The 25,743-nt window shown below is 35.4% G+C and overlaps 2 protein-coding genes and 1 long non-coding RNA gene across 4 annotated transcripts; 1 reads left to right on the top strand and 2 right to left on the bottom strand.

The window, feature by feature from the left end:
• Positions 1–8,759: 8,759 nt before the first annotated feature.
• LOC125669742 (60S ribosomal protein L22-like) lies at positions 8,760–13,112 on the bottom strand. Its single transcript, XM_048904474.2, has 4 exons — positions 13,051–13,112; positions 10,098–10,220; positions 9,712–9,833; positions 8,760–8,950 (listed from the first exon to the last, which is right to left on the bottom strand). The coding sequence occupies exons 1-4, from the start codon at positions 13,057–13,059 to the stop codon at positions 8,806–8,808; spliced, it is 399 nt and encodes a 132-aa protein (XP_048760431.1). The 5' UTR covers positions 13,060–13,112; the 3' UTR covers positions 8,760–8,805.
• A 155-nt stretch (positions 13,113–13,267) lies between these two features.
• Positions 13,268–25,090, top strand: LOC125669703 (AP-2 complex subunit mu). Of its 2 annotated transcripts, XM_048904433.2 has the most exons (12): positions 13,323–13,364; positions 15,373–15,440; positions 15,560–15,649; positions 16,769–17,034; positions 17,369–17,451; positions 17,577–17,712; positions 19,059–19,206; positions 19,311–19,439; positions 19,872–20,007; positions 22,164–22,261; positions 23,288–23,399; positions 24,275–25,090. In XM_048904433.2, exons 3-12 carry the CDS (start codon positions 15,576–15,578, stop codon positions 24,407–24,409), a joined length of 1,317 nt encoding a protein of 438 aa, XP_048760390.1. In that variant the 5' UTR covers positions 13,323–13,364; positions 15,373–15,440; positions 15,560–15,575; the 3' UTR covers positions 24,410–25,090. The 2 variants fall into 2 exon arrangements, with proteins under 2 accessions (XP_048760384.1, XP_048760390.1); XM_048904427.2 differs by lacking the exon at positions 15,373–15,440 and having other exon boundaries at positions 13,268–13,364; positions 15,556–15,649.
• Positions 13,318–20,003, bottom strand: LOC130047097 (uncharacterized). Its single transcript, XR_008796141.1, has 2 exons — positions 19,848–20,003; positions 13,318–14,531 (listed from the first exon to the last, which is right to left on the bottom strand). It is a non-coding gene; the product is annotated as an uncharacterized LOC130047097 (long non-coding RNA).
• Positions 25,091–25,743: the final 653 nt, after the last annotated feature.

The following is a 25,743-nucleotide window of genomic DNA, read 5'->3' as shown; positions in this document are numbered from 1 at the left end:
TTTATGTATATAAATGTACAATCTTACGATAGTTTATGTATATAAATGTACAATCTTACAATAGTTTATGTATATAAATGTACAATCTTACGATAGTTTATGTATATAAATGTACAATCTTACAATAGTTTCTGTATATAAATGTACAATCTTACAATATTTTATGTATATAAATGTACAATCTTACGATAGTTTATGTATATAAATGTACAACCTTACGACTGTGTATATAAATGTACAATCTTACGATAGTTTATATATATAAATGTACAATCTTACGATAGTTTATGTATATAAATGTACAATCTTATGATAGTTTATGTATATAAATGTACAATCTTACGACTGTGTATATAAATGTACAATTTTACGATAGTTTGTGTATATAAATGTACAATCTTACGATAGTTTATATAGATGTACAATCTTACGATAGTTTATATATATAAATGTACAATCTTACGACTGTGTATATAAATGTACAATCTTACAATAGTTTATGTATATAAATGTATAATCTTACGACTGTGTATATAAATGTACAATCTTACGATAGTTTATATAGATGTACAATCTTACAATAGTTTATGTTTTTTAATGTGCAATCTTACGACTGTGTATATAAATGTACAATCTTACGATAGTTTATGTATATAAATGTACAATCCCCATCGACGGTATACTAGTATTTCCATGGATGACCTTTGAAAAGGACTATAGTGTTTTGATTACAAGCCCGTCCAATACGTGACTTTAAATCTGTGTCATGGTAAAACATCTATTGATATCGAGATTGTCGGCATGGCCTTCGTCACGTATATAACACATGGGATGTAGTAAATACCTTGTCGTGCTGCACCAGTCACGCTTCATTGACTCCTGCCTGCTCCCATGCATACGTGCAGTCAGCTCATTCATAAACATGTTGACACTCTCAAGAATTTCAGCAGAAAGCAAAAATACACGCTGAAGAAAATTAAATGTTTTGAGCTCAAGGTGAATATGAATTATATCGTGCGGTGACCTAAATAATTTTCTGATTCGTGAGTGTCTACAAATACAAGAATTTATCTGGCTTTATATTTGTAAACATAAAATTCATAACATGATATCAAGATGAACAATTAAACAACAGCTGTGCTACTTTAAAACAAATTTCATTCGAGAATTTACTATTTAACACCAATAGTCACATGGTTGCAAACTGCACACCTTTCTTTCCCCCCAAAAAACATGGATGCAGAGAAGAAGAAAAAGGTTGTGTCTACGAACACAAATGCAGCAACATTTGTGTTTGCTATTCAATCATTTCAGTGAAGATACACTAATCAGTCCAACCCTATTTCATCAGAGAAAAACGGTAAATTGAGTAGAGAATTATTTTTGAAATAACAATACCACAGTATACCTGATGATAATAAAAGTCATTTTCAACTCATAAGGGAGTCATTTGATGATTTCGCCGAAAAGATTCTAAATGTAGTGTGTACTGTACAACAAAGAGCGGCCCTCCTGTCAATCCAGTAATTAAAGGATACCCTGAGGTATGTTTCTGTGGTATATAGGTATGAACACTACACCGTAACTATATATACTTGTATCAAATTAATGTACACTTTCTTTTACCAACAATTATTTCATTAAATGCTTTAAGTAAAATCCTGTTGAATACAGGGTACACCACAGGGGCTAAGCCCGTTTTGACCCGAAATTCATTGTAACCATGAATATTTGGCTTCGGGTTAATGGCAGATAGATTCTATGTCGACAAAAGTTCCTACCATCGATTGATTGATTGATTGATTGATGTTTTCCACCACACTCAACAATTTTTCAGTTATATGGTGGCGCCCAGTTTTTTATTGGTGGAAGAGAGAACCCAGATACAATGTACCTGGGAAGAGACAAACGACCTTCCGAAAGTAAACTGGGAAACTTTCTCACTTACCGGCGCGAGCGGGATTCGAACCCGCGCCGACAGAGGTGAGAGGCCGTGTGATTTTGAGCGCAATGCTCTAACCACTCGGCCACAGAGGCCATCTGCTACCATGGAAGCATCAAAAGAGTAGCGGGCGCATTAGTAGTTGATATTATTCCAATAACCTTACAGGCATACCATCTATACCCGCCATACTGAACTTGCTTCATGACGTCACTCACGAATCCTACCTACACCGGGTAGAATTGATGACCTACATTCAATGTGGAAGTAAACCATAGGTTAACATTGGGGTGAGATTGTCACCAATTGTTATTAAGTTTTGTCATTGGTGTAACATATACTACCAATGGTAAAACCTGGAACGCACCTAGTACCTGTGACGCCCTGTTAGTGCCCCAGGCTGATGTCAGGTACCCCAGACTGACATCAGGTACCTCAGGCTGACATCAGGTATCCCAGGCTGACATCAGGTATCCCAGGCTGACATCAGGTCCCCCAGGCTGACATCAGGTATCCCAGGCTTATGTCAGGTACACTACACTGATATATCTTTTTACTCAACCACAGTAAAGGTAGAAATAGCCCTAATAACACAACAGTAAAGGTAGAAATAACCCTAATGACACCACAGTTAAGGTAGAAATAACCCTAATGACACCATAGTAAAGGTAGAAATAGCCCTAATGACACCATAGTAAAGGTAGAAATAACCCTAATAACACAACAGTAAAGGTAGAAATAGCCCTAATGACACCACAGTTAAGGTAGAAATAGCCCTAATGACACCATAGTAAAGGTAGAAATAACCCTAATGACACCACAGTAAAGGTAGAAATAACCCTAAAAACACCACAGTAAAGAAGGACCGCCCCATTTAGTCGCTTCTTACAAGCAAGGGGTATATGAAGAACTATTCTGACCCGGATCCCCATGGGACGATTTTGAAAAACAAACACAGGTAAAACAATTGATATGATACACAATAATCTGAATAAAATCTTCTTGATGCTTAAAGATTCTAAACAAAAGTTTATTTCTGTGTAATTTCAATCTTATGCGAATGGGCGTTTACGCCTCATTCAAATTGCTTTTTAAAAAATAGGTCCGCTAAATTTAGTCCACAAATATATGGTGCGAATATATAACCTTATTTTCGTTTCATTTGCCCTTGACATTTGTTAATAAACATCGAAATGTTATATATATATAGATTCATGATAGCATTATCCACGCACCTGTCGAACGCTGTATTTTAATTAGTTGATAAACAGGTGAGCGACCAGTGTGGAATTTGTAAAACTAATTATTACATTGTTACATGTAGTAGTAAATGTATGGTGCGTTCATAATCTCCAAATACATGTATTTCAGTCCTTTTTTCATGTCTAATCCACAGGCACTCGACGTTTTAAATATCTATAATAATGATTTTTTTTAAAAATGTTTTCCTATAAACAATAATCACAGTCAATTGTTACGTCACGAGATTCAGGTGTTCCATCTTAATTTAGAATTATTGATATACACGTAAATACAACGAGTGCATACCGCAAGACGACCAGGTTTTATTAAGTCGAAGTAATAAACGCGGAATCGAAATTATAAGTATGCATTTTGTCAGATGTATACATAGGAATGACTATTATATTTCTTTTTCGGATGTTTGAGATATCAAAATTACCAGCACGGGGCGAAGCGCGGTATTGATCTATGGCGCGCCAAATTAACATAAACTGAAATAATTAAAGGTATCTTCAATTATTTGAAGATATCATCAATTCATTTGATGTGAGCAACTATTTAATTAAAAATCTCTTCATATAATTAATGATTTCTTCAATTCTGAATTATTGCGCGCATTAATTGAATGGATGATAGTATCAATTGTTCAGCTGAATGAATACGCGCTTTAATTGAATTAATGATCTCTTCAAATAAATTAATGATATCAACATTTGAATTGATGCGCGCTACAATGCAATTGCAAGAAGCAATAATTGATATAATGCGCGCATTAAGTTAATTAATGAGAGCAATAATTGAATATTGATGGGCGTATTAATTAATTAGATGAGAGCTATAATTGATTAGATACGCGCATCAATTCAATTATTGCTCTCTTCATTTCAATTAATGATATCTTTAGCTTTAATCTATTTGAAGAGAGCAATAATTCTTTTAGAGAGAGCAACTACATAATTAAAGATATCTTCCATTCAACATATCCACAACTGAATTAATGATCTCTTTAATTGAATTGTTGCTCTCTTTAAAATAATTGGTGAACGCATTGATTCCTTATACAAAAGCATTGTAAATATAATTAAAGATATCTTCAATTGAATTAAGGAGATCATGAAATTATTTATACCGAGCTCTAAATTAATTAATGCAAGCAATATTTCTACGAAATTGATGCCCTCCTCAATTGAATTGAAGAGAGCAAAAATTGAATTAATGCGCGCATTAAATCAATTATTGCTCTCATTAATTCAATCGATGCGTGCATTAATTCAATTGATGAGAGCAATAATTATTTGTTCAAAGCGCGTATTAAATCATTTCATGAGAGCAATAATTGATTTCACGTGCGCATTAATTCAATTAAAGAGAGCAGTAATTGAATTGATGATATCTTTAAATAATTGAAGATATCTTCAATTATTAGAGTTTATTATTTGGCGCTCCATATTGATCAGTACGCGTAAAGCGGTATTGCATGCGAACTATCCCAATCAATCTCTTAAAAATTTAAGTCCTTTATTATAATATTGTACAGCGTTACTGAACTAATGAGAATGTGAAGACCAGAAGTGAAGATTTTGCGTTGCTAAACTAATGAAAATATAGAGGAAAGGAGAAGATTGTAGCATTATTAGGATATATGATAACCGGAAGTGAAGATTGTAGCGTTACAGACCAATTGAAAATATGATGAAAGGATTGACATTCGAATCCCAAACTTCCGGGTGCTGACCGATCGCTTTATCCACAGGGTAAACGCGACCGATCACCTCTAGCAGAACAGACATTCAAACATGTTTTAGAATAGGACGGGTTGCAACCCACGTCTTTACCTTAAATCTGCACAAAAGTGTGTGTGCGCGCCTGTCTGTGTGTTGGGGTGGTCTTATAAAAGAGGCTAAAATGGTAAAAAAAAAAAAAACCAAAAAAAAAAAAAACACCCATCAATATCGGTTGACCTAGATGTTAACACAGGCACCTGAAATGAGGATAGCTTGTATAGATCTTATGTACCCCCCCCCCCCTCTCCCTCTAAAATTATGAAGCTATTTTTATACAGAACCAATAATTTATCCAAAATATGTTATTTCCCCACCGATCACCCTCATTATAAGTCGTTCTGAATAGTCAGTTTCTACCTTCTGTAAGCTTTTGAAATGACCACTTGTGAGATTATTGGTTCTGTATAAAACTAATTAATTTCATTCTACAAGGGAGGGGTGTATGTACATAAGATATATATACAAGCTATCCACACTTTGGGTGCCTGTGGATGTTAAATATGCATGTATATATGTAGTCGTTCTAAAAAAGGACTTCAACCAAAACATTTTGACCGAAACCGGGAATTGTTCTAAATATTTACGTGTCCTGTAAGTGTTCAGCTAGACAGCTACCTATTCAGTATTTTGTGACCTCTAGGCAGAAACATGCCATTTTAGAGTCATGTTGACATTGTTTAGAAGTCAGATGACATATGAACAGCAGACGATGTATAAACATGTTGGTACCTAAACTCATTATCATTACATGTAAGTATCGTGGTCATTAGATAAACAGCTCTAGTGGAGGTAAACACTCGACAAAACAACAAGTAACTGGTTCAAAGGTCAAACTTCTTCCACAATAAACACATATTGTTTTTGGATTGAAAGTGATGCTAGACGTTGTTTTTTTTTTTTGCGGGGGGGGGGGGGGGGGGGGGGGGGCTTTACAAAAGTAGAGGATGCTCTGCGCCATTTTTAGAGTTCCGGGATATATGATTCATCTTATTTAGAGACTGTCTTCATGTTTTTGATCATACCATCAAATCTTATTTTATGTATGGTACTGTAGAACAGAATTAGGGAGGTTTTTCTACCCATTTAATCAAAAATAATCAGGTGTCAGAAAAGAATGGACATTAGAATAGTTAACTCGTACTTAAGAGTTGGCAAAAGGGCAGCTTTACCGTATCAGAAACTTCACCGCATTTTGCCAAGTTAAATCTATGATCAGTTCATGGTACAGCTTAGAAAATTTAGCATTCATTTTCCCCTTTGTTTTGTGAATCGAATCTAATTTCATATTTTGGTATGGTTCACGTAAACAATATAGACGGTATTGCTGTAAGGGCAATTAGCTTTCAATAATTAAGGAATTAACAAGGTTAAAACCTAATTCTCCAAGGGTATGTTGTATCATCACTATTGAAAGTAATGGAAAATATATTCAGGCAGTAGAAAGAATGGAAAATTGTGTAGTTGTAGTAGCTTCAAGATATTTTTTCTCTGGAGAAGAATCTCGTTTTATTTTGGTTTTCAGAATTTCAAGGTTACGTATTTCATGAATTGAACAGGGTGTATTTGCTCAACAAAGCAGAACTGGTTTGAGGTGGTTTTTTCCATGATGAATAACGTTAACATTTTTAACATGAAAATCAGGAAATATTTTTTTTAATATTACACTTGCCCTTGGAAACGTTCAACCAACTTGATTTAGATGACAAATTGTTCTGGATATTGAACGTGGTTTAGCTTATTCCTGTGTTTAATTTAGTTACATATATCAAATGTGATAATATATTATAATTTATGACCAAATCTCATCTATTCTGCATATATATTTCAATTTCTTGAATTTTGACATTCTATACATTCAAGAATGGTATTTCAGCCAAGACGTACATCAGCTCCCCTTCCTTTGTTTTGGTTGGTGGGTCAATATTAGACAAGCCAGCTAACCCCCCCCCCCCCCCCCCCCCCCCCCAGTTCTTTAAAAAAAAACATGCTACATCTCTGACGACGAATAACAGGGTTCATTGGGGATATTTATGCAAAACATAACCATAGAGAATCAGTGGCGGATTTAAGGGGGTGGGGCGCAGCTGGCGCGACCACCCCCCCCTCCCTAAAATTTCCAAAAAGGTGAATCGCGTGGTCTCTTGTTTAGAAAAAACGTAAACGATAAAAGAAGCAATTCCTTCCACTCTCGGAGAAATGACAAAATCTTTTGATTTACAGAATTACTTGTATCAGAACTTACAAGTACCCCTCAAACCCACAGACAATTGCATCGCTTGGGGTCGAATTTACTATATAAAGAGTACTCTTTATATAGTAAATTGGACCCCAAGCGATGCAATTGCCTGTGCTAAAACCCTTAAAATCTTCGTCATTTTATCAACTTCACCTTATCAAAAATGACAGAAATTAGTAAAAATGACTACGTAGGAGACATATTTCAAGCCCTATAAAATCCAACTCTCGGGGCTTTGCCCCCAATTCCTAGATACGCCCCTGTATATAGTAGAAAACTTCAGTTATCAAATACGTTATTTCAGACTCCAAATGAGAGCCTCATCTCTTACGCTAAAGGCCTCGTGACCCCAGTTACACAGAGCCCACTCGTGTATTGCTTCCGTCAAGGCCACGAACATGTTGACGAAAGAAAATGTGAAGTTGTTTATTTCAATCATACAACTTCCTTATTGATGAGTGAGGTTACGCTCGTGGGTAAACCCCTCCGTCCATCAACGAATGAATTTTTATTTTCACTGAATGCACGTCTCCTACACAGGGGCTTCTTTGTACATTTTGTTGTCAATCTATATAAAAATATCTAACATACTTATATATAGATTGGGAACAAAATGGATAAGAAGCCCTTGTATTAAGTGAAAATGAATTCAGAGATTTTTTTTATTGCCGATACTCCAATGAAAGTGTAGTAAAAAAAAAAGTTCACAACCATCTCATCTTGTTCATTCAAAAGTGAATTTTACTCCTTCATCCAAGTGGGAAAAAACAGAACTTTTTTGAATATTGAATTATGAAGATGCTATATTTCTGAATTGCTTATGCAAATTCATTAGTGTTTAATATAATTAGGATACACGGTGGTACTTACATTATCATGTTATGAACATTGTTTGAGCTCATACTAATAGTTTATATTCTGCTTTTTTATTCTTTTCTTTTTATGAACATTGCACATCATAACTTGTATTTTATTCCAATATCGACGTTTGAGATGCAAAATCATTGACTTGGCCTAGTAGCTCTGTATACACAACTCGTTACTCTCGTGACCAAGTATACTCATCTCCCATCATCGTGCGTTTCGCACAAAAACGTCCACCCACGATTGTCTCAATCACAACTTGTCAAGTGGTTGAACAAGTTCTTCATCTGACTAAGCAGACAGGAAAAACTATATTCACTTTAGCTTACGTGCGTATTATTTTCCATATCATTCATAATGGACTATTTCAGAGTCACCGAGCGGAAGAGAAATAGCATGCAAAATGTAATAGAAATAGACGACTTCCGATATTCAAATCTCCATTTTTAAATTATCCGTGCACAGCATTTTCGTCTTAATCACTCAGTTGACATTTCTTGTGACAATGGAATCGCTATAAATTTTTTTTATTACTATCCCCATGTCTAAATATCTGACATACTTTTACATACATGTATCCTGCAATCAAAGCTACTTCAATTCTTATGTAGTGCTCTGATTTCCATACAGAAAATCCTTTGTAATTCCACATTGCCACACATGCACCTATTGAAATAAAACAAATCCGTAATAAAGCTGACAGATTTTATTGTACACTGTACATGACTCTTTCCAGCTTATTCATCCTCGTCTTCCTCTTCATCCTCGTTGTTGATCTGGAAGTACCTCAGTTCATAAGACTCCTTGTTGTTGGCGACCACCCGCAGCCAATCTCTCAGGTTGTTCTTCTTCAGGTACTTCTTGGTCATGTACTTCAGGTACCTATTTCATTCAGAAAACAATTAGCAATGTCTTTTTTGAAATTGCATCATTTACAGACAAACAATCCAAGCACTAGACAATCTTCATTCACTATATTTTCTCTCTCTCTGACACCGGGCAGTACTGGTAGTCTTGATTAACAGCGAAAGGTCCATCGATCCTCATGTGATGTCATAGGTTTTTGCAAAAATCTTAATAAATTAAACTTTGCACATGATAGAAATATATCTTTCTGAGGAATGTTATTCACTGGATATAATAAAATATCTGGTAAACTAATAATACTGAAAAAGTTTATATTTTCCATAGATAATTATTTATGATTTTAAAATGTTGTCAAGGGCAATAACTCCTATGATGGAATTTCCTCTAATGGATGTGTATTATACATTGGTTTCCCTAATATCCACAATTAATCTATACATATTTATGAATTAGGAGTTTTTTTTAAAACTGTTAATATTTAAATTTTGTCATTTCAACAAGTTTTTATCTATTTTTATTATTCTGTTTAATGAAAATGTGTGATTTTCTGATGTTGATGTATACTTCTGTTTTTGTATGACTGACATCTTTAAAAAGGTGGTAACATATTCATTTTCCTTGGTTATTAATTAAATAAAACTATATACAGTGGAAATTGATGAAGTTTTTCCACTTTTAACCTTTTATATTGATAAGTCACATGAAGATGGAGCTACCTTAAAACTGGGGAAAGAAACTATAAATAGGAAACTGAAATGTGCTTGATCAACAGTTACCTCTTGGAGAATGGAATATCGGAGGTGAGATTAATCTTGTTTTTGTTCCTCTCGAGCGCCACGTTGTTACCGAAGTTTCCAGTTTTTCCATTCACCTTCACTCTTTCCTGAAGGAACTTCTCCTGAGGAGCAAGAAAAGCAGCCACATGGGATTAGGGAAGATAACCCTAACCCTGACTAGGGAAGAAAGCCCTAGTCCTACTTGTATAAGTACATTTCAGATCAACAATTGCAAATCAATAAAAAAAAAAAAAGAAGCTTTGTCTTTTAACACCTTTACTTTTATCATTAAAATTTCCCATTTAACATGCTTTGCCCAACAAATTTCTGATTGTTAAAGGTTACGGATCCCATTTAACACACATTGATGATTCCTGTTCACTTACAAAGTTTGAAACATCCATGATTCCATCTTCTACTGGATGAGTGCAGTCAATAGTGTAACGTAAACTCGTCTTCTTCTTCTTGCCCTTCCCTGTGGGCTTTTGCTTGCCAGCTCTCTTGACGTTCTACAATTATATACATTTTGATCAGCCATAAGCACACCATTTCCTGTCCCAATAAAGATGCAAATAAAGAGTATTTCCAGAGCTCATACAAATTACTACAAAACCCAGAAATGCTGACCAAAATAGCTCGAGTAAAGAAAATGCTCTCTATACATTAACCTGCAAAATTATAGGATTTAATCTCAAATTAAACTGTCCTGAAACTAAAGTGCAATGGTCTTTAATCCATACAAGCTTTACTAGAAATTACATGTACTTTCACAGATACACTGGTATTAAACTGATGATAGTAACATTACTATCATCCCAAGATGGCGGAAGGAAATTCCGGAAAGACCACGTTTACTTATATCTATTTGTATTGTTTATTTGCGAATGACATGTAGGCAAGAAATATCATACACTAGCAACAATTACGATCAGGTGTTATTTTATCTTTTATACGGCTCATATAAACAGAAAATTCATCGTTGAAAAAACAGCGAGGATGATAGTAACGGAAATGAATGATGATAGTAACGTAAAACTTTCGTTACTATCATCCTCGCTGTTTTTTCCTTCCGCCATCTTGAGATGATAGTAACGATCGTTACTATCATCAGTTTAATACCAGTGAGATAGGAGAAATTGACAGATTTGACAACCCCATATTGCATCGACACTTCCTACTATCTTTTTTCAAAATGGAAAACTGATATAAACTAAATCTATCTTTATAGTTTTAACAAGTAAAATGAATATAACTACAGATTGTTTTTATGAAATTCAAAAACAAATGTCTCCCCAGTTCCCCAAATTGGAAGCGCCCAAATGAAACCTCCTGCCCTTAATGCACTGCATGGCATGAATGAAAAAGCATGAGCAGGAATATAAATAATATGGGCTCCGATAAGCCACATAAGAAAAGTGTTTAAAAACTATTTTAACACCCTGCATCCCTCTTAGATCCACTACAACTTTTAGGAAAATAATTGGATCCTCCTGTCCTGTGCAAATCTACAAATGGCAATGAAGCATTGTACAAAGATTCAAATCTATCCGATAAGCCATAGAGGAAGAGAAGCATTAACAAGATTTTGTGACGGACAGAAAGTACAAATACAACGTGTACCATATTGAATGTAATTTATTCTCACGAATTCTCAATCGCTTCCAAATGGAGAACATTGTCATTAATCTCAGAGATTCGTCGAGGCTTGATATTTGGACGGAAACTTCATCGAATCCGTATCTCAAACCAGTATCACACAAACAAAGTCAACTTTGGCCGCTTGATTAAAATGGGTTAAACTGAATTTCCTCTCCGCTTCAACTTTTCGCCTTGGACATCCTAATAACTCCCTATTACAATGAAACCACAGGAGTTGACAATTTTATCAATAAAGTAGAAATATATGAGAAATGGGCATAAATACTACCACTTGAGCGAGCGAAGCAACAGGAATGCAACGAGATTTCGGCAAAATCTACTCCAATGCTATACTGTGTGAAAAAGACAGCAGTACCCGGTATAAATAACATCAGTCGATGTGCCCCACCTGATTTCTGGATCGGTCACTCTTTTAATTGCCGTCAATTACACCAAAATCCAAAAATAAACACGCTTTCGAAAATATTCACTCTCCATAAGTTTTTGTGCGACAGAATTTCCCCATATCACTGCGAGACACTGGTCCGAGATTTGGGAAGAGGTCAGTCCAACTATCCAGCCTAGACGAATCTCGCTAACATTACTGTGTCATTAGGGTAGAGTAATGCGTAAAGATAAATAGGGAGGGGATACTCTATTTTGAATATCATAGAAAATTCGCCCCCCCCCCCCCCCCCCCCCAAAGTAATCATACATTTGTACTTGTAACAACGAAACTCAGCCAAAAGTAAAGATTGTATCAAGTCTGAATTTATACTTAAAATCTTTTAAGATTATATACAAGTTGCTGTATTAGCACGAGTATGAAGTTACAGAAAAGTAACAATGGAAGCATTTCAAAACAATTACTTTTACTTGGAGGGGGCATACATAATATTCATAGAGGGCGAAGCCCTCTCACGGCCCGAAGGGTCGTGAGAGCGGAGTTCTCCCTATAGGTAACACATATATACATGTTTAACAGGAAAATATAGGAAAACAATGAAAAATTAAACCATACCTATGGAACTTGAAAATTTTGGTACTAATGGCGTCGATTCGAATACTATCGCGTGGACATGTATTTCTCCATTTTGAATCTCGTCTACCCTAGTTCACGTCGTTCTGAGATGTTACATAAAATTCGTAAAAGCATGTAAATCTTATTTTCTTAATCATATATAATCACTCCACCATTAACGCCATGTTTGTTGTTGTGGTTCAAACGCTATGTTTGTAAATTTGCTAAAAAGCGACACGCTGAATATGACGTCACAATGTACTGTTTACATCAATTGCGTTATATTTCCCGCGTTCAATATATAGGCGGATCAAATATCCAAAATTAGGATGATTTGATACAGCTCCGTGCTCGTGCTAACTTCGGGTTGTTTTCGTTCTGTTTTGGATATAGATACTAATGCCAAAATTTGTTTGCTTCGCCCTCAAACACGGTCACGCCGTAAAACATATTATCCCTATGTAATGTTTCAAGCAAAAAAAAAAAGAGTTTATTTCAAGCAAGAAAATTATACTTGGAGCATGTTTTCGGATGATATGGATTTTAGCTTCTAATTTGTTTGACCTTTTAGAAGAATATCTAATTTCAATCTAATCTAATACACAATCCATAGTTCGGCAGCATGAAAATAGGAAAATATCAAAATATGGCCAGTATTTGGGCAAGCTAGATTTAGTCACCTGCGGCATGATTGGAACCTCGTGTTAGAAAGACCGAAACCGAGGCTTAACGGATATACGAGACTGAAGACTACAAATTAAAAACATATCCGGAATTTTAAGGCATTCTTCTCTTTCTTTTTTTCAAACATTCTAAAAGTACTTTTGGTGAAAATCATCATATGTTAATTATATTTTAATTTTCATTTATCAATATTAATGAATATTTACATTCTGTATTTAGCCGGGATTTTCTTACATTTCATTTGTCTTTTAGAATAACTAATTATTCTAACCGGAAGTACATTCGACCGGGCTGACTTCATGATAGAAAGGTGAGATCATAAGCAATTACAGTTTACTTTCCGCAAATAATTAAGTGTACATGTGATAATCAATACCCATAATTATTTTGGATTTATTTTTCTTGTTCTATGCAGTGAAAATGGTGTACTATGAATGTAAACGAACGCTTGGTTAATATGGGGGCGTTGCATTGATTGAACACTGCACTGTCAGATAGCACATGAAAATATCAGTTACAATATATGTCATTTTATGTCAAAATATTGCATTTCAAGTATATATTAAGAGTAAGTTATTAAGAGTTTAATGATATATGAAGGATCATGCCTGATTTCAATGTTACTATGATTAACATATATTTATATGTTCCAACACAATTCGCCCCACCCACATAGTCAGGTTGGGAACACTTCCCCTATAGCAAGATATTCTCGCAAAAACGCGATTATCCCTCTCTAGCGAGAATAAGTATATCCTGCACAACCGAGAAAAACACCCGTGGAGTACATCTCTGTGTTTCCCGTGAAAAGAAGAAAAAGTGTGAAAATATGTGATGCTTCTGTAAATATTTTAATGAAAACAAAAACACTTACAATGTGCATTGGATTTCAGCCTCCTTCCCTCTTATGCATCAACATTAATATGAAATTTCTTGACTGTGTTGTATGTTTTACATACATGCCAACTTTTAAAAATCCCCATGGGGGATTTTGCGCTCGACAACCTTTTTTCAAAGCTCAAAATTCACGATATTTTACAATGAAAATAAATATTTGTCTTTTCAAATAAAATATCAATCTAATCATTGTACAAGTATCATATATTAACACAACATCAAGTGTGTTTGACCATTAACTTTAACAAAACTATATAAAAAAAAAAACACTTTGAAAGATATACATAAATATTTTATTAAAATCATCTATTCAGCAAAAAATTCTCTCCAACAACAAGTCACATACATATTATCAAATAATACTTAAACTTGCATCCTTTTACACCATATAAACATTGGCTGGTCTATATATCAAAATTTAAATTAAAGCACATGCATTTATGTACTACTACAAAGGCGATCTTGCTTGTCTGTAAACATGGGCTTGCAGAGTCTGGTGGAACAATCTGCATTGCAACCAGAAAAGGAGTGATCTGCCCTGCTATGAAGTTTGCGAACAAAACCTTTGCACCCATGACATCTGAAATAATTACCAGGAAAAACACATCAAAATATACGTTTTTATTTGTAAATTAAGGCTACTTGCTAATATAAAATTCAGTACAGACTTGTGCGAATTACGCATCACAAAGTCTATTGAATACTACACTATATAGACTATATAATACATTGCTATAGACAGATAGATTCGGATAGCCTATATTATTATAGTTGGAAAAAATATATATATTTGACTTATATTATTGCATATTTTGGATCGATGCTGTCAGCGAGAGGCAAAAATCGGGAATGTCCGATTGTTTGGTGGTGACACTATCATCGTTGTCATTCACGTTTGTGTAAAGGATATGTCAATTTGAAATCCGTCTTCCCGATTAATTACTATCAAAACATACTTCGCACTGTCCAATAAGCACCCCGACACAGGCAGACCAGGTAAATTATACCACCCTGATACTATGCGACACAGGTAAACAGCGATGGCTGACTATTGTCCCGATTTCTGATTGGCCAGTTCAGAAATGACGCGGGATTTCAAATTCCGGTTGGAAATGGGGGTTTGTTGTCGTAAAATGGGAGATATTTTTTAGAAAATCGGGATTTCAGGGTATTTTTGCAATCCCGATCGGGATATCCGGATTTGCCTTTTCAACCTCCTCAAATCGGGAAAATCCCGCACAAATCGGGAAAGTTGGCATGTATGATTTTATAGAGACAATGGCACAATTAGCATCATGCTGAGTTTGTGTCACACTTATTCAGCATTGCACAGAATTTGCCATTGTGTTCAATAAAGACACCAAAACACTTGTTTATGTTAATGTTTACTTTCTTGCTAAAGAGGGATAATTGCGTTTTAGAGAGAAGAACTTGCTATGGGGACGCACTCATGACTGTGTTCCCAACCTGATAGCCTGACCGCAGGAACGTACTAAGTCGACACTGTCGCCGGAAGAATTACATAAACCAAGTTAATCTATAGATGTAAGTCCACAGTGTGTAGTGGAGACAATTTTTACAGTTGATACTGTTTCATTTTCTAGGAAGGACAGACAATGAAGAAATGATAGGAGGACTGTTTATCTACAATCACAAGGGAGAAGTCCTTATCTCCCGCGTGTACAGGGATGACATCGGGTAAGCCATCTTATCTCTTATCTCCAGCGTGTACAAGGATGACATCGGGTAAGCCATCTTATCTCCCGCGTGTACAGGGATGACATCGGGTAAGCCATCCTAATATCTCTTATCTCCCGCGTGTACAGGGATGACATCGGGTAAGCCATCTTATTTCTTATCTCGCGCGTGTACAGGGATGACATCGGGTAAGCCATCTTATTTCTTATCTCGCGCGTGTACAGGGATGACATCGGGTAAGCCATCTTATCTCCCGCGTGTACGGGGATGACATCGGGTAAGCCATCCTAATATCTCTTATCTCCCGCGTGTACAGGGATGACATCGGGTAAGCCATCTTATTTCTTATCTCCCGCGTGTACAGGGATGACATCGGGTAAGCCATCTTATCTCCCGCGTGTACAGGGATGACATCGGGTAAGCCATCTTAATATCTCTTATCTCCCGTGTGTACAGGGATGACATCGGGTAAGCCATCCTAATATCTCTTATCTCCCGTGTGTACAGGGATGACATCGGGTAAGCCATCTTATTTCTTATCTCGCGCGTGTACAGGGATGACATCGGGTAAGCCTTCTTATCTCTTCCGATTTTCACTTTTACAAAATTTATGCTGCAAAGATACTATACATGTATGCAATTCAATGCTTTCTGTGTCAAAATTATGCTAGAATGATATTACACCTAAAAGTTTTTAATCACTGGAAAAATAGATTGCAAAATGTCTAAATCATTCTGAACGACATCTTCTTTCAGAATGAATGACCATAAGATTTTTGAGAAATCATGATATTTGTTAAAATCTGAATAGAAAAAGATAGGATGTATGGCAAATTTCTTTGCATTTTTTTTTTAAGGAAGGGGAGACAATTCTTAAAATTTACTTGCATAAAACAGATATTAATTTTCCTTTCATTAAGAAATTTTCCATTTTACAAATAAATTCATCAATATTATATATCATTTAAAATGAAAAATTATAATCTTATAATACACATTAAATGTAGCATAAAGCCCTCTCTGGGTTATATTCTGTGTTACTTATTATGTTCACTTGTATTTTGGAGTGACACAACATCACTCATTCCTTGGAATTTATTGTAATCTTGGCTATTTTAGGAGGAATGCAGTTGATGCATTTCGGGTCAATGTCATCCATGCGCGCCAACAGGTGCGCTCTCCCGTGACCAACATCGCTCGTACCAGCTTTTTCCACATCAAACGCTCCAACATCTGGCTGGCTGCTGTCACCAAACAAAATGTCAATGCTGCCATGGTCTTTGAATTCCTACTCAAAATGGTGGAGGTCATGCAGTCATATTTTGGAAAAATCACTGAGGAGAATGTCAAGAATAACTTCGTGTTGATATATGAAATACTAGATGGTAATCTTTTCACTATGTACCAAAAATAAGGAATCAGGAAAAGCAGAAAGCCAGTGTACCAGGGTCTCCTGTTAAATTTCATTCAGTCCTGTATATTTTCTGATTTTATTGACCTGGTACACAGATCATCAATACATTTCCCCATACTTTTTAAAACAATATTTTAGAAATCAATACGTTTTGTATATTGCCAAATATTGCAGTTATGAATGTAAATTATTTTTTTTTTTGAAGTCTATAAAAAAGTATTCTGGTAAAACTGATAGCATATAAAGACAAATGACAGATTTATAGCAGTACTTTATAATGACAGTCTGTTTTCACACGTTTTCAGAGATTCTAGATTTTGGATACCCACAAAATACCGACACGGGCATTTTAAAGACATTCATCACACAACAAGGAGTCAAATCTCAGGTCAATATAACCAGTTATCACCGTATTCATATCAATATTCTGATACTCATTTATATTGCCCTTTAATTACGAATCCACATTCTTTGTTGTGAATCCGCATATCATTACTTATCTATTTATTACAGAGTAAAGAAGAGACGAGTCAGATTACGTCGCAGGTCACAGGTCAAATTGGCTGGAGAAGAGAAGGGATCAAGTATCGCCGTAACGAGCTGTTCCTGGACGTACTGGAGTCCGTCAATCTGCTGATGTCACCTCAAGGCACGTTTTATTTTCCGGTAGAGAAGATATAACACCATTATACAGCTTGACCTGTTGGATTGGACATCTCAGTCCTGTATTATACGTCGTTTAATTCTGACTCAGTTTCAATACTAATTATCTTTTAACCATGGTCTCTGCACAATCTGAAATCTTGTCTAATCCAGGGGTCAAAATTAACTTTTTCTACCACAGGCTAATTATAACCTGTGGGTAAAAAATCTACAGACTAAAACGAAAACCTACAAGCTAAAATAAAGAAGCAGTGCTCTTTTTCATGTTTTTAAAAAAAAAAAAATCAATGATTTTTCCCCATCATTACTGAGCGTAGTGGGTCAACAGGCATCGTTTGGACAAGACACTTAAGTTACATAAGTCATATGGTGCAATGTTTAGGTCTCTTGATTATCGTACCTCTAATCCACAACCTGTTTACCGCAGGTCTAGATTCTGTCTTCCAATTTCATGCCACATCAGGATTGTCACTAGTGATTTTTCAAAGCGATTCCTGGACTCATGGTTTTGTAAGCAACATGATCACGAGTCCCATGAACTTTTTTGATAATCGTTTATGCGGTGTCATCACTACAACCCGACCTCAATATGACAATAAATTAATTTAGATAGGGTATTCTCATGATTCTAATAAAAATGACTACCGGAAGACTTGGTAAAACATAGACTCCAATTTTATTTTTTTTAAATGAATAACAAAAACCACATACTTGGAATTCAATTTAATCACCCCTATAGGTGAACAGGACTCGTGGCACATGTGTATATTTTTCATCATTATGCGATGTCCGACCTCTAAAGCATTTGTTTGACTCAAGTTTCTTAAAAAATTATAAAAGAAAAATCCGGATAGAAACGGTTGTTGAAATCGGTCATTCATGTAAGCGTTTGTATGATTCAGAGTGAAAGTTGAAGAAAAGCGAATAGCGCATCACTGTATAAAACGGATACAATACGATCATAGTTTGTAAATCACCACTTGCTAAGATTTTCGAGTGTCCACTATTTTTTAAATATACTCGCATTTTGCGAGTATTTCTCGCTAATTTTGAGCCCTGTAATCCGACATAAAATTTATTTTACAGTTCCAGAGAATGTCAGATTAGGCATATTTCACTGTATCAAGTAGAAATTTTGGATACGTGTCATAATTTTCTGAATTCAGAATATCATTTAGAATTTCTGTAAACTAAGAGGAAGTGTAAGCTTTTGCTATAAAAGCATTATATATATATTGGTGCTAAACAGTTTTGTTTCTGCTCTGATAGGTCAGGTATTGAGTGCACGTGTGGTAACATTAGTGTTAAACAGTTTTGTTTCTGCTCTGATAGGTCAGGTATTGAGTGCACATGTGGCTGGACGAATCGTAATGAAGAGTTACCTAAGTGGCATGCCAGAGTGTAAGTTTGGAATCAATGATAAAGTACTCATGGACAGCAGAGGGCGGGGCAATATGGAGGACTCCTCCTCGAGACCTGGGTACGTCAGAGTCACAACATATGTTCCCCACTATAGTATGCACTTTTTCATAATTTCACTCCTTCCTCGCACTGAACATCAATAACGTAATTTTGTTGCTACAGAACCAGCAGTGGTAAAAGTGCAATAGCCATTGATGACTGCCAGTTCCACCAGTGCGTTAAACTCAGCAAGTTCGAAACGGAACACAGCATCAGCTTTATTCCACCCGACGGGGAGTTTGAACTCATGAAGTATGGCCATTTTAGTTTTCAGATAATTTGATTGTTGGTGAAAGTAAAATACTATGGTTTACAGAATGTGATCAGGATAGAAAGTCTTAAATATGTTGAAAATAATTAACCCTTTCTCTACTGTATCTATCAATATGACTGATAGCGCTAGAACGGAGACACACTAACTTTCAGATGTTGGAGTTTGATTTTCAGATATTTCAGTGTTGTACCTCAATGTGTAGGGATTTTCTTGCACTTTTTGTCTATCATTTTAATAATCCATGTTTAGTTTCACAAAATCATTTGTGATCGTGAGGAAAGTCTTGTAATTGATGAACTTGGTAGCTTATGTTTTAAATTGAATATGCTTTATGTTGTAAATATTTTAGAACAAATACACTAAATGTAAAAGATATCCCTACTTACTTCAGAAAATCTTTTTGTCTACAGATACAGAACCACTAAAGACATTAGTCTACCATTCCGTGTCATTCCGCTTGTGAGAGAGGTTGGGCGTTCAAAGATGGAAGTCAAGGTCGTTGTGAAATCGAACTTCAAGCCTTCCCTGCTGGCTCAGAAAGTAGAGGTGAGAGTTTCTGTGAACCTGCTGCAAAAGTACACTGTATGTTATTTCATAGAGCAAATTATTTACAAGCTCTAAATCACTCAAAGCCCCAGAGGCAGAGAGCACCGATCACAGGTCTAAATCACTCAAAGCCTTGGAGGCTGAGAACACAGGTCTAAATCACTCAAAGCCCCAGAGGCTGAGATCACAGGTCTAAATCATTCAAAGCCCCAGAGGCTGAGATCATAGGTCTAAATCACTCAAAGGCCCAGAGACAGAGAGCACAGGTCTAAATCACTCAAAGCCCCAGAGGCTGAGAGCACAGGTCTAAATCACTCAAAGCCCCAGAGGCTGAGAGCACAGGTCTAAATCACTCAAAGCCTTGGAGGCTGAGAACACAGGTCTAAATCACTCAAAGGCCCAGAGGCTGAGAGCACAGGTCTAAATCACTCAAAGCCCCAGAAGCAGAGAGCACAGGTCTAAATCACTCAAAGGCCCAGAGGCTGAGAGCACCAATCACAGGTCTAAACCACTCAAAGCCCCAGAGGCTGAGAGCTCCAACCACAGGTCTAAATCACTCAAAGCCCCAGAGGCTGAGAGCACCAATCACAGGTCTAAATCACTCAAAGGCCCAGAGGCTGAGAGCACCGATCACATTTTGGACACTTCACTTACAGCTGCTTACATTTCTAACGGTCAGTTGCGTATCTCTGGATCAGGTAAGAATGGCTCAGGTTTAAATACTGGCTGAGTCGGGTTTACTTGAGAAGGAATTCTTTTGCACGCTATGAAACTGAGTAAGGCTTACCTAATCTGGACTTGCTCAAAGTACATGTAAGATATCGAGAGTTAGGAAGTCGCTAAATTTCATAGCACTTGAAAAGTAAGTTTTGATAGAACTTAATCTCAAAAGGATATTACATTGTATCTAAAAGAAACAGAATGATTGAAAATGGCAATTTAGAAGAGAGCAAAGCGAGAAAACATTGCAGCAAAATTAAATTCAACCCACGAGGTCTGTTGTCTACTGAAATAACTGTCCAACTATCATAATATTGCATGAGATACTTTTTGTCAATTCTTTAAAGTTATCTACCTGTGCATTTGCGTACCTCAAACAAACCCACTGTTTACAGTCAACAAAATTCAAATAGCTTAGTAATTACTCAGTGGTATACCATATTAAAAGTTTATTCAAAGGAGACACTCTAGCATTCTGCAAAATACCAACACCAATCCCACAATTAATCTGCTGAATAATAGTTAAAACAACTTTTTTTTGGATAAGCTAAAATATGTATTTTTAAAAATAGTATGAAAAGTTGATTTAATAAATCTCGCAGTTTGTTCTTTTGTTATCAGTCTATCCACATCAAAATGATCCAAATATTCTGCCATTATTTGAGATGGATAATGTAAATTTGGATTTAAACCACCTCTACCCTAAGTTCAGAATTTACAGTAGATATGAGCCGTACTCACGTAAGCCTTACCTGTGTTCAACAAGTGAATCTGGACTTAAACCTCGGATCAATGACCTGAGGTAGAAATCCAAAATGTAAAACTAGTCATAAGAGTCTTTTCAAATGAAACATTATTGAAGGGTCGATGGATGTCAAACACTCATTCTATATAAACCTTGTTTCAAAATTGAGTTTTAAAATTACTTTAAATTTCTAGTTGTCCTTTTGAAATATATTTACATTGTATAATATCTTAAGTGTTTACTTCTTGTGAAGAAAAGTATAACATTGTCATAACTTTCTGAAATTTTATTTCATTTTGTGAACAAAAATACTAATACTATAAACCTCTATATTTATGACAGAAATTTCTTACTATCAACTTTATGGTTAAAGTCCAGTCTAAATGAAAACAGAACAAACAATAATTCCCTCCCGTACTATTCTAATAATAGTCATATTGTGTTTATTCTGTTTTCATTTAGGCTGGACCTTGATTATGTTATGTGTAGAGTTGATTGTCAGAAATTTCTCTGTCACAAAAATAGGCGTTAATATTTTTGTTCACAAAATAGAATTTATGGACCATCTTCCAACCATTTTTCTTGAAAGATGGAAAGCTTTCCCTTCCTTGATCAATTAGAAATATTAGTCGTTAGCCACAAACTGTAGATTCGAAGTGAAGACTGTCGAGATTTTTTACTGTGATTGTAGGTACGCATTCCAACGCCATTGAACACTAGCGGTGTACAAGTGATCTGCATGAAGGGGCGGGCCAAATACAAGGCCAGTGAGAACGCCATCGTATGGAAGTAAGTGTGCTTACTAAAAACAATAAAATCTAGATCAAGTGTTCACTAACAACAACACAATCTAGTTCAAGCTCTCTATAAGACTGTAACTATGACATAATCCTAGTTCAAGATTACTCACTAACAACAACACAATCTAGTTCAAGCTCTCTATAAGACTGTAACTATGACATAATCCTAGTTCAAGATTACTCACTAACAACAACACAATCTATATCAAGATTACTCGCTAAGAACAACACAATCTAGATTACTCCCTAACAACAACACAATCTAGATTACTCGCTAACAACAACACAATCTAGATTACTCGCTAACAACCACACAATCTAGATTACTCACTAACAACAATACAATCAAGATTACTCACTAACAACAATACAATATATATCAAGATTACTCGCTAACAACAGCACAGTCTAGATTACTCACTAACAACAACACAATCTATATCAAGATTACTCGCTAACAACAATACAATCTAGATTACTCGCTAAGAACAACACAATCTAGATTACTCGTTAACAAAACACAATCTAGATTACTCACTAACAACAACACAATCAAGATTACTTGCTAACAACAATACAATCTAGACAACATGATCTAGGTCAAACTAATAATTTAGTTCAAGTGTGTTCTCAAACATTGACTTAATATAGATCAAGGGAGCTCACTAAAACACGACTTAGATAAAGAATCACTACACAATTAAGATCAAACATGATCATGGACACAGTCTGGATTAAAAGTACAAGTTAAATCAAGTGTGATCTTATAATGACAAGATCTTGATCAAACATCCTCATAACAACATCATTTAGCTAGATAAAAATTGTCACCAATAGCATGTTCTAGATTAAGCACTAGTTTTACTCTGAATGAAAGATGATATAGATTAATTGATTTAATGTTTTCCACCACACTCAACAATTTTTCAGTTAAGATAACTCTACATGTTGGAAATTTGTTTTTTGAACAATGTTTCGTTTTACTGTAAATTGAACTCTTTTTATTTGAATCAAGGATTAAAAGAATGGGCGGGATGAAAGAATGTCAGCTGAGTGCGGAAATTGAACTCCTGAACACCAGCGACAAAAAAAAGTGGACCAGGCCCCCTATCTCGATGAGCTTTGAGGTAAATGAGATCTGCTAATTGCATGGAACTTTTTTTCTGTAATCAGTCTTTCTCAATAAGTAGGTCCATTTGATGCCCAGGTCTATATCATTTGTTGTAACATCTCAACGTAGATAAATTTGATACTCTACTTGGGACTTAGAATTATTATTTTTTGATTCAAGAAGTTCTACAGTATCGAAATAAACATTCAAAATGATATGCTCATATGTCGTCATATACTTTTTACCAAACTCTTCATCATATTGTGTATTCCAAACATTAAATTTAACGAAAAGTATTTGTATAACCAAGAAATAAGAAAAACATGGTATAAATCAGTTTTGACAAATTGATTTTAACGAGCATATTGATATCATTTAAAGGTAATGGATACTTTGAAGCTAAAACTCGTCTTTGATGTACCTTAACTCAGCACGGTACTACACAAAGACGGATTAAGTGTTGTATAAAATCTTTTACTTCCAGATTCTGTGAAACCTGACAGATAAAATGGCATATGATTTCATGAATAAGATCAAAGTTGATTTTTCAATTTTTTATAATGCCCTTTAGACCTACTTATTGAGAAAGACTGATTGATTCATGAGGCATACAGACATGTAATTAATATACTCGTTAAAATCAATTACTGATTTATATCATGTTTATCTTATTTCTTGGTTATACAAATACTTTTCATTAATTTAATGTTTTGAGGGCCAGTACCAGTTCATGTCTTCTTTCCCTCTTAAAAAGGGGAAAAATAAACTGTTCACGAATTATAAATCTTCACTCCAGAAAAATGCAATGCGTACAACTGTCAGTGGAATAAAAAATCGAAAAACTTGAATTGTTTCGAAATTCGATTGCAATTGAGTTGCTTTTTATTTAAGGTACCATTTGCTCCTTCCGGATTCAAAGTGCGCTACCTAAAAGTATTCGAACCAAAACTTAACTACAGTGACCATGATGTTATTAAGTGGGTGCGATACATTGGCCGAAGTGGACACTACGAAACCAGATGCTGACCACGGTCTGACGATAAATGAGAACCATCAGAACATGTTAAAGCAGACAAAAGGAATGACAATTCATGTATTGCTACTACAGGTGTTTTTATGGGATTCGAGATTTTGTGGACACTAAATACTGGTAGAAATTATAGGATATTTGTTTGGTTGTAGAGTCTTGACAACTCGATTATCTCCCTTTTAATGTGGAACTTGCAGTATTTGTGTTTGTGTACAAGATGTGTTTTGGCTTATTGTGAAATGAAATTCTATCATTAGTGTATATACTACAGTAAGTATACTCCCGTGTCTTTGTGTTTCTCTGGCTTGTTCTGTTACCACTAATAACCAGCTTCTATATACAAAATATTCATTAACTTCTATAAGACTGGCCAAATTATTATAAATCATAGGTACATACTAGGGATTTATATATTGATTAGAAGCAATTCTACTTCAGAATCAAATAGGCAGAATATGACAGTTACAGAGACTATGTTCAGTTTAGATTACGGAGATGCAGTTGCTGTGTTAGAAACATTTTAATTCTACAATTTCCTGTGTCTTGTGCTAAAATTATTCAGGTTTAATATGACAAATGTACTGGGGAAGTAAATATAGTGGATTTAAAACTAGTTGTAGACTCCTGATTAAATCACACATTGTAAGATGAAGATCAAATAAAAGCAAATCCCTGCCTTCAGTTGTTTATCAGTTAAATACAAAATCTGTCGTTTCTAGAGTACAGGAGATCTGAAAAATTGACTGTTTTGCTGCTGTGTTACATGTGTAACTCAGTACATGTATTAATAAACTGGTGACAGATTTAGCAAACAGTGCAATGTTTTCTCCCCAAGTGTGTGGCAGTATGGCCTTCATGATTGATTTGAACATAATTTATTGAATTGGTGCATATTATACAAAAGGTTTGAACACTAATTCTTTCACCTTCGCAAGCCAAGTGTCCGATTCGCTTACTCTCATTTTAAGCGAATTGGACACTTGGCTTGCGGCGATGAAATTCTTTCAAATTATGGGGTTCTCGCCTTCATCATACCCACCATCAAAACCATATTACTTCTCGGCATACATAAAAGTGTCGGAGTTTTTGCATGGAGAAGCCCTATGTTTTTCAGTCTTCACAATACCAATCCATAAAACTGGTCACAGTAGCTCAATGGTAGAGCGTCACTGGGAGGTCATGAGGTCAAGTCCCAAGTGACTCATGCCATTCGCCAAACCCTCTGCATTTAGAAGTGAGAATAACAGGTCTTTCAAATATGACCTTAAAAACGGACGTCCCCGTGTTGCTGCAGGTGTTGGTACATTAAAGAACCCTTACTGTTACAGCC

Source organism: Ostrea edulis, chromosome 1 (assembly GCF_947568905.1).
Source record: "Ostrea edulis chromosome 1, xbOstEdul1.1, whole genome shotgun sequence".
Lineage (NCBI taxonomy): Eukaryota > Metazoa > Mollusca > Bivalvia > Ostreida > Ostreidae > Ostrea > Ostrea edulis.
This window is presented reverse-complemented; position numbering and strand designations above follow the sequence as displayed.